The sequence below is a fragment of the Egretta garzetta genome, unplaced genomic scaffold, assembly GCF_000687185.1.
Source record: "Egretta garzetta isolate BGI_Z169 unplaced genomic scaffold, ASM68718v1 scaffold272, whole genome shotgun sequence".
Taxonomy (NCBI): domain Eukaryota; kingdom Metazoa; phylum Chordata; class Aves; order Pelecaniformes; family Ardeidae; genus Egretta; species Egretta garzetta.
Genome location: NW_009258966.1, coordinates 2,381,134 through 2,398,233, shown reverse-complemented (window position 1 = coordinate 2,398,233; position 17,100 = coordinate 2,381,134). Strand labels below are relative to the sequence as shown.

Sequence of the window (17,100 nt, the reverse complement as noted above, 5' to 3'; positions counted from 1 at the left end):
CCTCCCTAAGGAATTATCAAACCTAATGTGTTGATTGGCTTAAACTCTGATTCTATAACATCATTAGCAAGACCTTTTTAAAGTGGCAGTCTTTATGACCATCACCAGTAATAGTATTGTCTTCTAAACACGGTTACTGGTTATTGTTAACTTTTTGGTTAAGGAAAAAAAACCATGCTGTTTTTGTCTCTATTTTAATACTCTTTTTTTATAATAGTTCCTGTACTACCATCGTTGATATTTTCTTTTTCATGCCAACAACATCTTAAGTCAACTTTTTGCATCATCAACTTACGTTATCAAGCCTTCCATATGAGTAAAATCAAGAATTGCCTAAAAAATCAGTAATTTTTCAGTTGATTCTGTGGAATACATTGTATCTTTCATCAGGTATCTGTGAAATAATGCTTTGCAAATTTGTAACCAAATGCAAATTTAAGTTTTTTGGGTTTAGTATTTCAGGTAGCCCAAATAATATATTTACTAACTCCTATTTGTGTACAGCTGTAAACTGTTTCCTTATGCTATGAGTGAAAATAAGTTTTCAGTAAAAAGTAGTAAATATTGGTGACGTCTTTCAATCTATTTGGATTGTCAGTGTAGAGTAAATTGATGTTTGATTACCACATTTTTATCTTTTTTTCTGGTGCTAAAAAGCTTCTAAATTCACTTGAAAACAAGCCAGGAGAATTAATTCTTTGGCACCACTTTTATATTATGCTTTTTAGCTTGGTATGTTACAACGGACATATATATTCCAGAAGTAAGAGAGAGGCTCAGTAACGATTGTTAATCTTTCTCATAAGTATTTGATTCTTAAAGCTCTACTCAACAGTAATAAGCAGAGAGGAAGAGCTGTTTTCAGCCTCTCTAAGCATATTCATTGTAAGTTTGTACTGAAATATAGTAATGATTTATCAGGGAAGCAGCTCTTCAATTTTGTTTTTGAAGTATGGCACAAAAGCGGGAAGTGTGGTGTGGTTTTTGATACACTACTTGCAACTCATCTTTAGAATTTTTTTTAATTTAGAGATTTACTTCTATCCTTGATCCTCAGGGAAATTGTAAGAATATCTAAAATAGTAGCAGAATTATGCTTTGAAGTATCATATTGTACAACGTCTTTATTTCAGAAAAGTAGTAAAATGTTCCTTGTCTTCAGAATTATAATGGGATTAAACATTATGCATTATATATTAACTCTGGGTTTTTACTAGAAAGTATGTGGAATCATGTCTTTTCTTAAAAAAAAAAAAAAAAAAGTCTTTAGATAAAGTGCAAATACAGACTCTGAAGCAGAGATTCATGAACCAGGGCTTACATCCCCAAATCAGCGTTGCAAGGAAGAGGAGTATTTAGACGTGCCCATAATGTTCCCAGCTGGCTTATGTAGTCCTTCAGTTTGAGTCCTAGCTGTCAATCTCAGCAATCTATGCTGAAGACTCCCTGTTTATGGTACAGCTCAGGCATGGGTCAGCTTGGCTATGTTAACTCTACTTCTAAGCCTAGTCTTGGTACCCATGGTGGGTGAGCATCACTATGTCTCTCCTCTTTCATAGATGTAGCCCGAAGTAGTTTTTACACATCTGTTTCTGAGCAATTTGTTTAATCTTCTAGAACCTGCTCCTTAGAGGTATTACTACTGTTGATGCTAATTAGAACTCTTGTCCATAGTCCTTGGGTAGAAAACAGGTGCTGAAAGAAAGATGAATATGAAAGTTTCTTCTGGCGTTGATAAGCAAGGTGGTGTAGCTGATGAGTTTGTAACAGAACTATGAGCAAAGAAGATGCTGGAGAAATGAACATCAAGTTATGAGCTTTGTTCCCAAGTGGTTTTAAATAAATTGCTAACATTCATTAAGTGACGTACAGAATATATGTATTCATGTATTGAGGGATCTAGATACCATCTGTCCAAGTGCATGTAGGACATTTTGCATTTTTAAATTTTCTTTTGGTCTTTTTTAGGTCCATAATATACTGGCTGAAATGGTCATGGGTGGAATGGTTTTGGAGACCAACATGAATGAAATTGTCACTCAGATTGATGCTCAAAATAAACTGGAGAAATCTGAGGTAAGAGTGTCGCACTGTGTAGTTTCTAAACTAAAAACATAGTTGTAGCAAATGCATGCTATATAATGCTGTTTGTCCTTCAGTAGCAAACTATATACAGCTGCTTGCTTATAATGCTAAAAATTGACAATGTATCATTAGGTTAGGACCTTTCATCATAAGTAATAATTGCTTAGAGGTCGCTGCTGATTAGTTTTTGCTATTCGTATCTCATAGCATTGTGCGCCATTGCTATTGAGATACTTCCATAGTTCTCCAAGTTTCTCTTGCAGAAATCATTGTATTTCCAGTGTATTTATTATGCTGGACTAGTGACTATAACAGTTAAATGAAATTAGGTAAAGAACCAAAGTGTGTATACAGATTGCGTATTCCTGTCTACTAGTATGTTCCTAGCACCTGAAATATATGGGAGCATATTTAGTGTCCCAGTAATACTGTAACACAAAATAATAAATTGGACTGAAATGGACTAGATAGACTTTAAAGCCCAGTTTTAGACCCTTTAAAGTAAATATGAATTCTGCTATTTTGGTAAGCTGAACATTTGGTCTTCAGTTTAGTAGAATCAAGTGAGAAAATTGTATTCTGTATGTGCTTGTAACAGTCTGAGCAAGGGATACTCATGTAAGTTGTGGGAATCCCTCTTCAGTTCAACAGCTGTTGAATTTATATTTAGGAAAGAAAACTTAGACTAAGAAAAAAATTTAGTATTGCTTTAGCTATGACACAGAATAGTACTGCTCCTTTAACATGACCAGACATGCCTTGTAAACCAAAATACTACCAATATATCATAGCTAAGTCTGTGATTGATTCTTATTGATCAGAGTAATTCCACGGAAGAACACATCATCTGATTTTCGAAGCATAATGTACAAATTTCTAAACAAACCTTTGCTTGAATTGGAGACTATTTCTAAAGTTGAAGTCAGCTAAGTAGATTGAAATATTGCAGGTGGCATAAATGTGAACTAAATGACATTTTAGGACAAGACCCAGAGAACTTCCTAGTTTTAAGTGCAACAACGAGAGAAATGAAGTCTTCAGCTTTTTTGTGGTACAATGTATACTGTTCTCCTAATTCTGCAATCTCACACTGCACCACCTCAAGTCTTTTAGTACATCTAATTGTTTTCTACAACTTCCAAACTGTATCCCAGAAAAAGACAACACTGTGAAAAATAGGAAAAAGCTAGGTACGATATGATACAGTGCATAGTAATGTACAGCCAGAAGGATTGTATTGTAGATTATGAAGATGTCCAAAATGTTCATTTTAACATTTTTCTCAAACTCAGAACGGGCCATTGATCACAAAGATGAATATTTGGAATTATTCTCATAATTTTTTACTATATTTGAATAACTTCTGTATACATAAATTTTTCTTTATTTGATGAAAAAGTAACATAGAGTCCCAAAAGCTGAATTTACTGAGCAGCTATGTTCTACCATGTGTTATGTGCATTTCAGTTTTACCTAAAAGCATTTAATTAAGGTATTTATTCTTAATTATGTGAATTCTGTTACCAAATCAATTGTAGACCAGTCTCTGACTAGTCATCTGAAACACATTGATTCAGTGCAGCCAGCTGCAATACTTTGCTGTTTTCCATTATTCATCAGTAAGTCATTCTTTCTTTTAAGAAGCTTTTAGTATAAAAATAGGTAGTAGAAGATAAAAAAAAAACTTGTAGAGCTCAGAGCATATGCAAGGCAGATAACAGTTTGTTCCTTTACACTCAGCAATGAATTATAGAAAGTAAAGAAGTATCAGTGATAAATTAAAACACTTGGTCACTGGGATGGAGTAGAACATTTCACAGTCTGCTCACCACAAACGCATTTTTTTTGTTAGTTCAGTGACTGTTTCTTTTCAAATTTAACAGTTGCTATAATGCTGAGATACTTCACAGTACCTGGTAACTATTTCCTCAGATCATTAATCATTTGTTTCATGTATATCCACAGAAATTTCTTGATTGCTATTTCTTTTCCTTTTGTCTTTTTGATCAAGATTTAAATCTTGTCTTTCCTGAACATGTATTTTCAAGATATAAGCAAATCCAGTTCATGTAAATCAAAATCAGTAATAACTTCATAATATTTTTGAACGCTGGTCACTAAGAAATCAAAACTAGTGGATCTTCTTAATTTTCTTTAATTATTATTGATATAGCCTGTAGTTCATAGGACTGCCACCTATGCCACAGCATTCTCGCTTTAGTATGTTTGGCTTCTTAGACCTCCGTCATAGTTCTTGCATCCATAAAATAGCTGCTTTAAGGTTAAATTCCTTTTCTTTTATAGATGAAATCATGAAGTTAATAATATTGTAACTAAGCTACATTTTCAGAAATTGTTTAAATTTTCTATTGTGCCCACCTGGCTTCCCTTAATATATAAAATTTAGCCATTTGATATCGGGTATTTGTTTAGTCATGTATTAGGTTTCCAAACAGGCTTTCAGCTAGAATTTAGTGAAGAAGATCAAATGTATTTATTAAATTCACAAATATTTGAGCAAAGTTATCAACTCAAAGAATTTGTTAATGCTTTCAAGAGAGATTAATTATTTAAACCACTATGAGGGAGTCCCTAGCTTTGATTTCTGATTCAGCTCTTATATTGCTTGGATGGGCTACAAAGGAAATTCTATTTCTTATCCTGAGAAATGTTGTCTTAAATGCATTTCCCTACCTTTCAGTTTAGTGTTTATCTGTGAATGGATTTCTGGTCAAAGCCTCCTAAAGCCAAAGGATCACTGTGATTAAGGGAGGGAATTTTTGGGAGAGGGGTCATGGGGATTTTATCCAGAGCCTCTGGAAGTATTGTAGGTAAACCTGGGCTACCTCTTCTCTATTTGGAGTGTTCAACTGCGTGTGATTTAGACTTTTAAGTTGGACCTCATTTTTTCCGAACCTCCTGATCTGTTCTAGCTCTTTCCATTCTTCTCTCTTACAGACCTTTATCTTTCAGTCTCCCAGACAGGACAGGTAGACAAAGGTATTGCTGACTTTTAGAAAAAATGTACTTTTAACAAAAAGGGAAAGCAAAATGATGTCAAAGGCAATAAATTATGTAGGCCAGACTCAAAAATTATGTGTAAAAATACCCATACTAGTCCTTTTAGCCTACTTGTTGTGCTAGTTTCTTCTTGTAGTTCCCTCATCTTTTTATTGGCTATAGTGTATTTTACTAGCTTTCCATTGACATCATTTTTTTTTTATTTTATTTCTCTTCCTGCATTTTAGAATTAACTTTTCTTTGTATCATTGTTTAAGAAACAAAGGAATATGAACTTGTATGAATATTAACAAAAATGCAAAACTAATCTGAATAACAATTGAACACACAGATAACAAAATATGATGTGGTAACATAATAGAAATAGCTTCCTTACTGGGAGAATTTTGTACCTCATAATCTAAAATAGGTGACATGAACTCTTTTTCTTCACCTTTTAGTATTTCCAAATGAAAACAAAGATCTTTGACCTCTTTGCAAAAAGAAGTTTCATAATAAGTTTCAGGTGAACAAAACTTAAAAAAAAAAAAGCACTAAAACAAATCAACAAACTGAAATAGTTTTATACATACAAATTAAAATTATCAGTGCAATTTGTAAAGATGATGTAGAAATACCAAAGTTGATCTTTCAGCCTTAAGTATATCAAACATAAAATGAGAAGGGCTGCCAGCATGTACTCAACTTCAGATGTACATTTGCTGCCCTTGCAATCTGAATCACTGGATTTTGCTTTAAGATATCTTGGTAACTGCCGTCACTGAACATGAATATTAACAAGGAAATTAGAAAGGAGGAGGAAAATGTGTGTTTGAAGTTCAGCTTATGGTCATTGTTCCCTGTCATTTGCTGTTTGAAACATTTAGTTCAGCTCAACAGTTTGAATGTCAGTCAATGTTAATTGCAGTACTTCAAAATTCATTTCCACTCATTTGAAGTATCTGTGTATTCAAAATGGCAGGTATTTTAAATAGCTGGAATCTTAAGCATACAAAGTTTATGTAATTTATTAATAGCTTTGCTCTTTACTTTTTACATGATCTTTCTAGGATAAAGTAATGCAATACCTGTAAGATTTAACAAATTCCATAATTGGATTTAGTAGCACTGAGTTGTAAAGCATTAGCTAAAAATATTTTGGGGTAGCATGAAATATTTTACCTAAATTTGAAGTATGCTATAGCACATGAAGAAAATCAAGCAAATGGCCTTCCTCTGCCTAATATGTCAACACTTGTAAAATATAATCTGTATTTCAGTGTAACAGTAGGGAGCTTAATTTCAGGTTTGGTTTTTTTCATTTGTGCAAAACTACTTTTCTTTTTCTCTGTTCTGCTCACACATATTCTGTTTTTATTTTTGGGTCTGGCAATGAAAAACAAACAAATAATTAATCATTCCCATCCATTACTCTCTTTGTGATTCAAGTGCTTAAAATTTCTAAGAGTATGTCTTAAGTCTTCTTATCTGTTTGGCCTCATTTTGATATACTTGCAGACTTCATTTTGTTTTTTCTCTAATTATGTTCATTTATTTAACATCATAAGCAGGGGACATGATCATTCCTTTATATTACATATTGCATCCTTTCATGATTTCATAACCCTGCTGCTTTGAAGTCATACTTGTTCTGGCAAGAAGCATTGTTATGAAACACCAGCAGCAGAGAGGTCCTAGTACCTCCAAAATACCTGGAAAAGGGTGGCTTATTTTGCAAAGCGTTAGCCTTCATTATTTTGTTTTCCAGTAGGCTGTATATTTTTATATGTTTATTTTAGTGATAGCTAGCTCTGTGTAGACTTGTTTGGGATGGCGGTTCGAATCTTTTTTTTTTTTTAATTTGTATATGCATATTGACTACATTTGTGATGTGCAGTACTTTTTCCAAATAACTGAATTTCTTTTTAAAGAGTAAAACTGTTTCTAGGATCACTTTCATATAAAGTTATCGGTGGAGCATTATGAGAAAAGCGATTATAAGAACGAAGAAAATTGATTTCTATAGTGATAAATAATGACCTAAGTAAACTAACAGCAGCTGATATTTCTCACTTGATAGACTAGGACAAGTAGAATAAAAGCTCTGTTACTAGATGTGTCTATTCAATCTTTAGAATAGCACTATTGTTTTGCATATGTGGCATTGCTCTTTCACTCTAAAAGTATATGAACATGTTTACAAGCATTTTTTACAGTAACTGAATCTAAAATTTTAATACACAGTGTTTTCAACTTTAAAGTACTACCTTCAATAACAAATGAAATTTGTTGCAAAGCAGCTGTGGCAAAACTGTGGTGTATTGGCTTATTGTAATACCAGCTGTATGCAATTCGTACTGTATTTCTGAAATTTCATTAATATGTCTTAAGAAGTTTCATTTTCACTTGCTTAATTCATTTGCTCGCTGTGACAGACAATTCATCATTCACTGCATGCTCAAAGCTTGCTACATGTTTTGGTTTTTTTTTCAAGTGGAACAGTTCTTAATTTGCACCTCACCAACTTACCTGCCGAATTATTTGATTAAAAAAAGCAGTTGAAACTTGTCCAGTTCAATGTTACAGTCATGTCTCTTTTAATCAGGTACCTCTATAAAACTTAAAAGCACACTGGCCTGGAAGTACTTCTTGTAGTATCTTTGTGTTAGTAAATATAGTTTACTTTCTGTAAAAGAAATGATAAATAAATGGAAGGACCGCATACTAGTTCACCGTTCAACATGCTAAAAAGGAATGCTATGGCGTTTGCACATAACAGCATTTGAAATAACATGTTAGTTTGGGAGTTTAAGTACTTTTCAGTCATTTTATCCATTAGACATTTTTTATGAACTGCTTGCTCTCTCTTAGAAATACTGTATGTGACTGTATTGTGCTTGTTAGGGTTGACATTAATTGCGATAAATAACGTTCTGCTACGTATATTATGTATACATTGAATTACAAACCCACTTAATGTAGAGAATTACAGGAGAACAGAATGTAATAGTTGAAAATCTCTACTCCAGCATATGATAGTGAAAGACAATCTTGCTGGCAAACAAAGAGGTAATCTAAAGTTCACAGAACTTTTGTCAGGGATCTTCGTTGATCCTGATCCAGAGTGGTCCTCATGAAATGTGGCTGTCGGAAGTTGTGACTGCATAGGGGGGTGGAAGGGCAATGGTCATGTCAATTGTGGTATTTTAAATAATTCTCAATTGTGTCTCCATTGTATCCTATGCCATTGGGGCGGGAGGCAGGGACTGTAAGTCTGTGTAAAGAGGATAGCTGCAGGTAGGTAAAAATAATGACCAGTTATACTAAAACTTTTATTTGTCCATTAAGAATAATTAACTTTCATTAAATTAGGGTAAGGAATCTCCATTCTAGTCACCTAGAAGGCATCTCTCTTTTGAATTGCCAGCCATGCCTGTTTGTGTGGACCATGTCCATCACTTACGATATTTTTCTGGTTTCCCATTGTTTCAGTTACAAATTGTATAATTCATTGCTTTTGTTACTACTTTATTAGTATTTTCATCTTCTCTGTGGAAAACAGTTTACATTGCCCCACTTCTGGTTTTGCTTAAAGAAATTTTCTCCAGTTACTGAATGTAGAATTTAAAGGATAAACCAAATAAAAGGAAAAGTATTTATTGTTTTATCTGCTAAAATGTCATTGGTAGTTACCTCGTGATTTCAAATCAGTATTTCCAAGTTCTCAAATATGAAAGGACAGTGTTGAGCAGCTTCATATCTTCTGCACTGTTTTTTAATAAATAGCAAGGAACTGCAGTGTCTAATACTGCTCCTTTAAGATATTGCAGGTTCAGGGATGCAGATTTTGGATACTTGCATTTTTTAATACTACCAGTGTTAGGTCCAGATTTTCCCCGTCATGAAGGTGTTGCAGTTGAAACAGCCTCTGAAGTGAATGACCTGATAGACTTGGTGATGTTAAGGGAAACCAAGGAAAAAGAGGCTTTGAAAATACTTTTTCTTGCACCTTTTTAGTTTTACTTAGTCTGTACTTCTGAGAACCAATAATTAGAATGTCAGGGCCAAAGTGAGAGCATTAGAGATTTAAGATGTCCTGAGCTTTCTCCTCTACCCCCACATGCCTTCCCCAACTTTGGCATGTCTCTTATATATGTGTTTGGCAGGGGGGATGTTACAACAGATGACTTATGGCTTCCTGGTCTCTGTTCCTGGTATTGGGAATCCTGTGACTAAAATCTAGGGATTTATGATGCTTTAGCCTTTCCACATGATACAAAAGGCTTAGTTCAAAATTGAAAACTGTAATCAGTTTTATTTTGACTGTGGGTTATGCTTTTGAAGGAGGGAGGAGAACAGTAGGTAGGATTTTCAGTGGAAATCTTATGTTAATTCGACCTTACATTTATTTCTTATAAGAGAGCAGTCGAAGGGAGAAAATTTTTTTTTTTTGACAGCCTTCAAAAAGTAGAGTTGTTACCTGAGGAGTATATGGGGTGTCTGTCTCCTTTTGAGCAGTAGTGGAGGTAGAAACCATGGAAGTCAGGTGTACTCTTTAATACTTGCAATGAATTTCAGTGAAAATCAAGGATCTGAAAAGGTTACGCTTTGAGCAGCAGTCACCTACCAGCACTTTAGTAATCAAATATGACACAAACTTTTCCCGAAGTCTTTTCTTCTTTTATTTTGCTGTATTTCTTGCTCAGAATTTTTATCTGCAAATGCACTGGTTTCTTCAGTCTCTGACACTCTTATAATGAAAGGCTTTCCATTTCTACGGGTTTAGTCTTTTGTTTAAACAGTTCTTATAGCATGTTGCTTTGTTTCTTGTGGATTCCTCCTTTTTACTGGGCCTGCAAGATGCCACACTCTAAAACTGTAGTAGTTCTGAAAATGACTTTGTGGGTTTTATTATTTTTGAATGTTTTTAATCCTACTTTTAAAACATCAAAATAAAAAGTTACATTTTACATATTCACAGAATTTGGAATATGATGTATTTTTCTGCAAATAAGAGCTCTGTTTTTAAAATCTTCCAGGCTTTTTTTTTCCCCCAGCAAGCAAAAAGTAATTTTTACACCTTTGTGGCAAGCCTGAAGTAAAACCACACAGCTAATTCTAAATACACATAGAGAATCGGAACTTTAAGGAGAAACATTTCCATACTTAAAGTGAATAGTAACTTTTCTACATAGAATCAAATACAGTAACAACTTAATTATTGGCCTTTTTTAAATAGTCCTTAAAATAACAAGGTTTTGAAGAGGTCTTCTTCAGAAGCAATAGGTAACGATCATGTTCTGTACATCTTCAGACCTCTGAGCTGTAAATAATTTTTCTTAGCATTTCAGTAATATACTCTAGTGTGTAAACGTGACAGTTATTTTATCTAAAAGGCAGAACTGAATGGAAGTCAGTAATGAACTTACTTCTGTATTGTAAAACTTGCATATTTATACAGAAAGGCCCTGGCTTTAAATGAAGAGAGACTACATAGAGTAGAGGACTTTAAAGCAAAATAGGTACTTCAGTGTTTAATTTGGCATAACCAGGTTCGAGTGTGCCTGGCAGCTGCAGATCTGTTAGCATATAATTAGGTACCGTGGGACTCTTTATCACCCACAAATACAAGGTGCTTATCCTTTTCATTTTAGCCTAAGCCACCTTGAGATACCTTATATATATATATATATGTTTTCATTTAGATAAGCAATGTGGTTCAACTGATGTTCAGTAGCTTGTTCCTTTGAGGTTATCTATTCTGAGCCTGTAACCAGTGTTAGTCAACTGTGAACCATGTGAACTTTTAGAATAGGTAAGAGACAAAGACAGCACATTGGACTTCAAATACCTCAAGATTGTCTGTTCTATAACCTACACATGACACACGCTTGGATAAGCCTCCTGTTCCTCCCCACATACTTTTCCATCAAGTTGACATTACATTTTTATCATATAAAAAGGAATGTGTGAACTGTTTTCTCTTTCTGGTTTAATACTTACAAATAACCCATTTCATTCCAAACACAATTGCCATCTGGTCTTTCTAATTGTGTAACTGTGAAAATACTTGAAAAGTTAGTTGTCTGTGTATATTGCTAGTGAATCCTCTTGTGACCAACTTTGCCTGACTTGCATTTTTCCTCACTTTATACACAGGCTGGTTTAGCAGGAGCTCCAGCCCGGGCTGTTTCAGCTGTAAAGAATATGAACCTGCCAGAGATCCCAAGAAATATTAATATTGGTGACATCAGTATAAAAGTGCCCTCTTTTAAATAACATGGCTACTCCAGGTAAAGCGAAGGGAAATGTAATAGAGATTTACTGCATAATTGTTTACTAAATAAACACAATGTCTAACTTTTACTGTTTGGATAAAACTCAAGGTACTGTATAGACATAATTTGAAAAATCAGTGTGTCGAGTTGAATGTTGCTTTTGTCTTTTTTGTGAAATTAAAGGAAATGGGTAGTTCCCGTGTGATTTCAAAATTACATTCCTATGCCCTTGTAAGGCATATCACTGTGTCTCGGCTGCTGCAGTATTTTGGGGAAGTATTTCAGATGTTCTTTATTTCGTATAACCTATAATGCTGAGTTCTTTTGTATATTCACTAAGGTCTATAATTAGTGCATTCCTTAAGTACTTCTGCTGTTTGTCATGATTATTTAAGACTTCAGTGCAAATGTTGCATGAAAACATTAAGCTCTTGTTTTGTTTAAATAAAATCATAACCAACTGGACTTCGAAATACCTGTTTGTTTGAAATCTACTCTTTGCAATAAATCATGTTACTTCCTATTCATGAAGCCAATTGACTATATATAAATACTGTTGTAGCAACCATTAATGTAGTTTAATCTCTGAAGGAATTATATGGGGGTATTGTGTTGAACATTGGTTCTTTACATTTCTCACAAAAGCTGTTCACTATTATTCTGAAGGAAAAACTGCCTTTACTGAAGATCTGATGACTTCTGTTTACATATAGATGTTGCGAAGATACTTACACAATCTGATAGGCTTTCCCTGATGATCTGACTTTGTTTTGGTTAAAAGGGTCTCTGCAGTTGCTGTGTGTGTTCTGAGAAGTACAGAATGGGCTGAGGAAATTGGGCAGCTCAGAACTGAAAATGTGAGTGTATCAAATAATGTGATAAAGAAAGGCACTCTGGAAAGATAAACGAGGATACGTTAATAGGGCCTCTGTGCCTGGTGATATTTGTGATTCTCTACTTCAAGAATTAGGTTTATGAAATACTTAGCATTGTCAAGACCTCAGAACATCTAAGTGCTATCACCTCTGTGTAAGTTGCTCAGCTGTTAAACTCTTCTGTGATTTAGAAAAAAGGTAAGGGAGGTAATGATTGGGTTTTATAATCATTCTCTTAAGTTCTGTGTGATGTACAAGTCTGTTTAAATCAATAATAAAAATATCATTGGGATATTTAAGAATTCCTCTAAAGTTTTCTTCTCCAAAAATGCATGCAGTTAATACTATATATAAAAATACAGTAATACTGTATTAAGGGCAACACGTTTCAGGACTAGTCTGAGAGGCCCTGTGTTACTTCAGATATTTGGATTTGATGTCAACCAAGCATTCTTTTCCTTTGAATTGAATGTTAAGACATACCCCATTGGATAAACTTGGAATGGCTTCACATTCTCCATTTGATCCATAGTAACTATCACTGGTGCCTTTTGAGAGTATTTGAGAGTGAAAAAGAGAAAGAGATTACTTTTGAAGTAGAAAATCTGATACAATCCAAGGAATTGTAATGTATTTCTTTAAAGGGGGAGGGAGGAAATTTCATGTATATTGTTTGTGTTACATTTAATAAGCATCAAGTAACACTACTTGATAAATGCTTTTGAAAACAGAATTGCCTTCTCCATACCTCTTGAGAAGAATATTTATTCTTCCCAACTAATTTTCTTAGTTTGAGGCTTCAGGAAATTTCAGGTGGGGTTTAAGTAGAAAACTGCCACTTCCTCATTTCCACTGAAGAAATTGAGAGAATGAAACGTGCAGCATTATTTTTCCCTATGATGTAGAGTATTCTTTAGTATTCCCAAGTTAGACAGCTTGGCCTAGTACAAATCTGGAACTATTATAATTTCACCTGCTTTTCCCAACTTTTGTTTTTCTCCTTAATGCATAGAACGTGTTGCATTCAAAGCAAAGATGTTGAAAATTTTCTGTGTCATTCCCCCATGAGGATTTAGTTAGTGCTGCTTCCAAAGGATAAATAGGAAATTTTAAAATAAAACTTTGAAATAGAAAACTCTGACCTACAGAATGTTCTCCTGGCTATTTGTGAAAGGAGCTCACAATTTCAGAAATTCTTCAGAGTCCTCTGTTTTTTGTCTCACTTTTTTCCCCCTCTGGTTCATTTTCAGATTTGTAAGCTTATGTAGTTAGAACATTTTTCATTCTTTGCAGAGAAGTCTTTTCTGGGTTTATTTGAATCAAACATTTTTCCAAATCCTTAGAGAAAATACATCTGAGATGCATCTTGACATGAAGCATATTTCAGATTAATTTCTCCCCTCTTACTTGCCAATAGCCAGGCTTTCATTCATTTTAGTGAACTAGACCTTAGCTCTTAAAAATTTACATGGCTATTTTAAAGCTCTTTTTTTTAGATTTGTGTTTTGCATTACTGTTTATAGTACTTTCTCCTGCCTGACAACATGGCTTCTGCCGGAAAGGATTCTTTTCCAGACAGCTCTTCCATAGACACCAGACCTTTCAAGAAGCTGCTCTGTGACTGACCAGCAAATACTTAATGCAAGGCTGTGACTAACAGCTGGAGCTGCCATACACTCTGACCAGGTCACTTGGCACTGCCAGGCCTTAAACTAAAACCAGTCAGAGAAAGATGGGATACTTGATTGTTAAAAATGGTGGAAATGGTATTCTTACCCTTGACCTTGAAGGGCTTGCCTTGTGTTGCAGATGTTCAGATGTTTTCCGCGATGCTCATGTGCTTGTATGCATCACCTTCATGAAAATGATCATAGAATCATAGAATCATAGAATGTTTAGGGTTGGAAGGGACCACTAGTGGTCATCTAGTCCAACCCCCCTGCAGTGAGCAGGGACACTGCTAACTAGATCAGGTTGCTCAGAGCCCCATCCAACCTGGCCTTGAATGTTTCCAGGGATGGGGCCTCCACTACCTCTCTGGGCAACCTGTTCCAGTGTTTTACCACTCTTATTGTATTGATGTGCCTTTTGGATTCTTTCTCCTATTTCACCAGCGTCCTCTTAACTACTGCTTATTATTTAAAATTTAAATAAGCTGTGGGCTGTAAATGATTAAGCTCTTGATTATAAATTTAAATGTTTTTAATGCTTTGTAACCAAAAAACCCTCAACCTAAACCTTTACATGTATGTGTGTGTGCGTGTGTATAACATCAGTCTTGCACTAGCTGTTGTTAAAAAGAAGAGAGGTCATCTTGAGTCATCCTTTACCTGTAGAAGCCAGGGAACTAATTTGCAATACTTCACCTCCATAGAGCCTGCCTTTTAAGTGACATTCGTCAGGGTGCTGGCATGTGCAAATGAATTGCTGAAAGCCATTTTTCCTAACTCTGGGCGTTTCTTAAACCTGCGAAAAAAAACATTAAACAGCAGCTGAGGCTATTTGGTACTTAAGGCATCCAAGACACCACCTTGTGTCTTGGTTTCTTACATTGGGTTTTTTTTCCTATTCAGTTCAGTTTCTCTGCTAGTGAAATTCTCTGGGGAGAAACCTTTTCATGTGATCATAGCAATTTAACTGTAGTAAGATCTGCACTTCTTTTTGATAGTGCTTGATAAATCATGCACAGAGGTAATTTTAAGGAGACTGTGTAACATTAATAATACAAATTAGTAATTAAGCCACCTGTTTTTCTGTTGTCAGAAGCTCCCTGTATCACAGGTGGTTACTTGTCTCAATATTCCACAAGAGAAGTATTTTCCACGTTTGTTTGTATTCTGGGGATGCAGGGTGAAGTGCCCTCAGAAGGTGAGATTGTAGGCTTGGGTGTAGTGGCTGTTCAGATTGCTTGTCTCCAAACCGTGACTCTCTCGTTGTGCATTAACACCTTTCAAATTCAGAGATTTTCACTGTGAAATTTAGTAATGGGGAGAAGATTAAGTGTGATCAGCCCGTGAGAGCAACTGCTAGTTCTGGCAAGTAGGGGTTTTTTGTCTTTGAGAAGAAAAATTCTTTTCTGGGGTACAGACACCCTCTCCAGTATTGAGAGAAAAGGTGTTGGAAGTATTTTCCATTCAGAAGCCAAAGACTTTCTCTGAAGGCCCACGTGGAGCAGACATGATTTTCTTCCTTCTTGCAAGATAGATTCTTCTAAACAAATGGAGAAAGGGCAGACAGGATGAAAGTTCCAGAGAGTGAGTGGGCATTCCCAGCTGCCTCCATAGACTTGGAAGCAGAGCAGCTAGTTTTCCCACTGTGGCAGGGGAACTGCTGAAAAAATCTTCTGACTCTTTTTCACTGGAAGAGAAGTATCTCATGTTAGAATTGGCTGAGAATGCTGTCTGCAGCACTGACAGCACAGACAGTGCAGGTGCTGTCAGTGCACTCCCCTCTCCTCCCTAAATAGTGAAGTGCTGTTTTGAATATATTTTGAGAGGAGGGAATATTTTGCCACATTGCAAGTGTATACAAAATTCCACCCCTTAAACAGATGTTGCTGCTCTGATTTATTCTGCTTGACAGGAATGGGTGGAGGGAAGTGTCACTTGCTGCAAGGGAGAGACAGGCTCAAGCTAGAAACTCAAACTGGCGCTGCCTTCTTCTGAGCACATTTGACCTTTCCTTTCTAGTAGCACATTCCAATCAATCAATGCTAAAATTAGTCCTGAGTTTTACTTAGGTGTATGCTGACAGCCGAATGGGAACTTGCTAATCTTCTAAGGCTTACCTTGTAAAGCTCCTTGGTACTGAATTACAGCATATACGGGGCATAAAACACTGAAGGAACTGGAAATCAAAATGTCACAAATCAAATAATTGTCTGTTTATAACTGTTAAAAGAAAAACAGAGCCTGTCTTGCACAAAATGTATTTCTCAACTTCTGCATAGAGCAATCATAATTTTAGTAGGAGCAAGCAAAGCAGCCTAGTACTGCCAAAACTGACTAAAGGTGAACAGTTAATTTCATTAAAAAAAAATCTTTTGTTATTTACTTTTATGATTATCATAACAAATTGTAAATCTCTTTTCCTCTCTTAATTTAAGGAAATGGTCTGTCCTTGCAATTTTTGATTTTCAATGTTTACCCCAAAATGCCTGATGAGCTTAGGTAACAACATTACCTCCATTCCATGGGTGGAAACGCAAAGGTAGTCACACTACAGCATCAGCTTAGCAGCCAGATTTCTTGTCTGCAGAAGTTTTGGCCCAGTGGTGCACTAGGAGTGCTGTGACAGTGTGGTCTGACTGGGGAAGAACTGGAGGTCAAGACATCCCCTCTTTGCACAGACTGAGTATGCCTGTGGCTGGAGGCCTAGAGGCGTTTGAGTTGACCTGTCATCCAACCCATGAGACTCAGTGACAGGCACACTTGTGCCATATTTGACTGCTTTCCTACCCGCTTTGGCTCTTTGGAAACTCAGCAGCACACACATGCTCCAAGTGTCCCTTTCTGGGCTGGTTCCACTGCCCAGCCAGCCAGCGGGACTGCACCAGGAGAGGAGCAAATCCTTCTCCGAATTCTCTCTGAACAGGACTATAAACTTGCCACCAGAGCTGGAGCTGAAAGCAAGCCTGTAATGATGAGCTGCTTGGATGGACGAGTGTATGGTTTCCCTGTTTTCTTTTGGTTTTCACAAGTCCACTCTGCAGACCCCATTCTGGTACGATTTTCAGCACTCGGCCAGCAGAGTTGCTGTGGGACACAAGTTGAATTTCACGGCTTCAGATATTTGCAGGGTACCTGCATGACCCATGCATATGGCAGCATACCCCCATGATCTATGTTTGCATCTAAGAAACT

At 35.7% G+C, this 17,100-nt stretch overlaps 1 protein-coding gene across 1 annotated transcript in view; it reads left to right on the top strand.

Annotated features, from left to right (window-relative positions):
* AP3S1 (adaptor related protein complex 3 subunit sigma 1) overlaps positions 1-12,138 on the top strand; it is a gene marked incomplete at its 5' end in the record, with an annotated part of 33,938 nt that extends 21,800 nt beyond the window's left edge. Inside the window, 2 exons of the mRNA XM_035890224.1 lie at positions 1,969-2,076; positions 11,245-12,138. Coding sequence (XP_035746117.1) covers positions 1,969-2,076; positions 11,245-11,364 — 228 coding nt within the window. The remainder of the gene's footprint in view (positions 1-1,968; positions 2,077-11,244) is intronic.
* Positions 12,139-17,100: the final 4,962 nt, after the last annotated feature.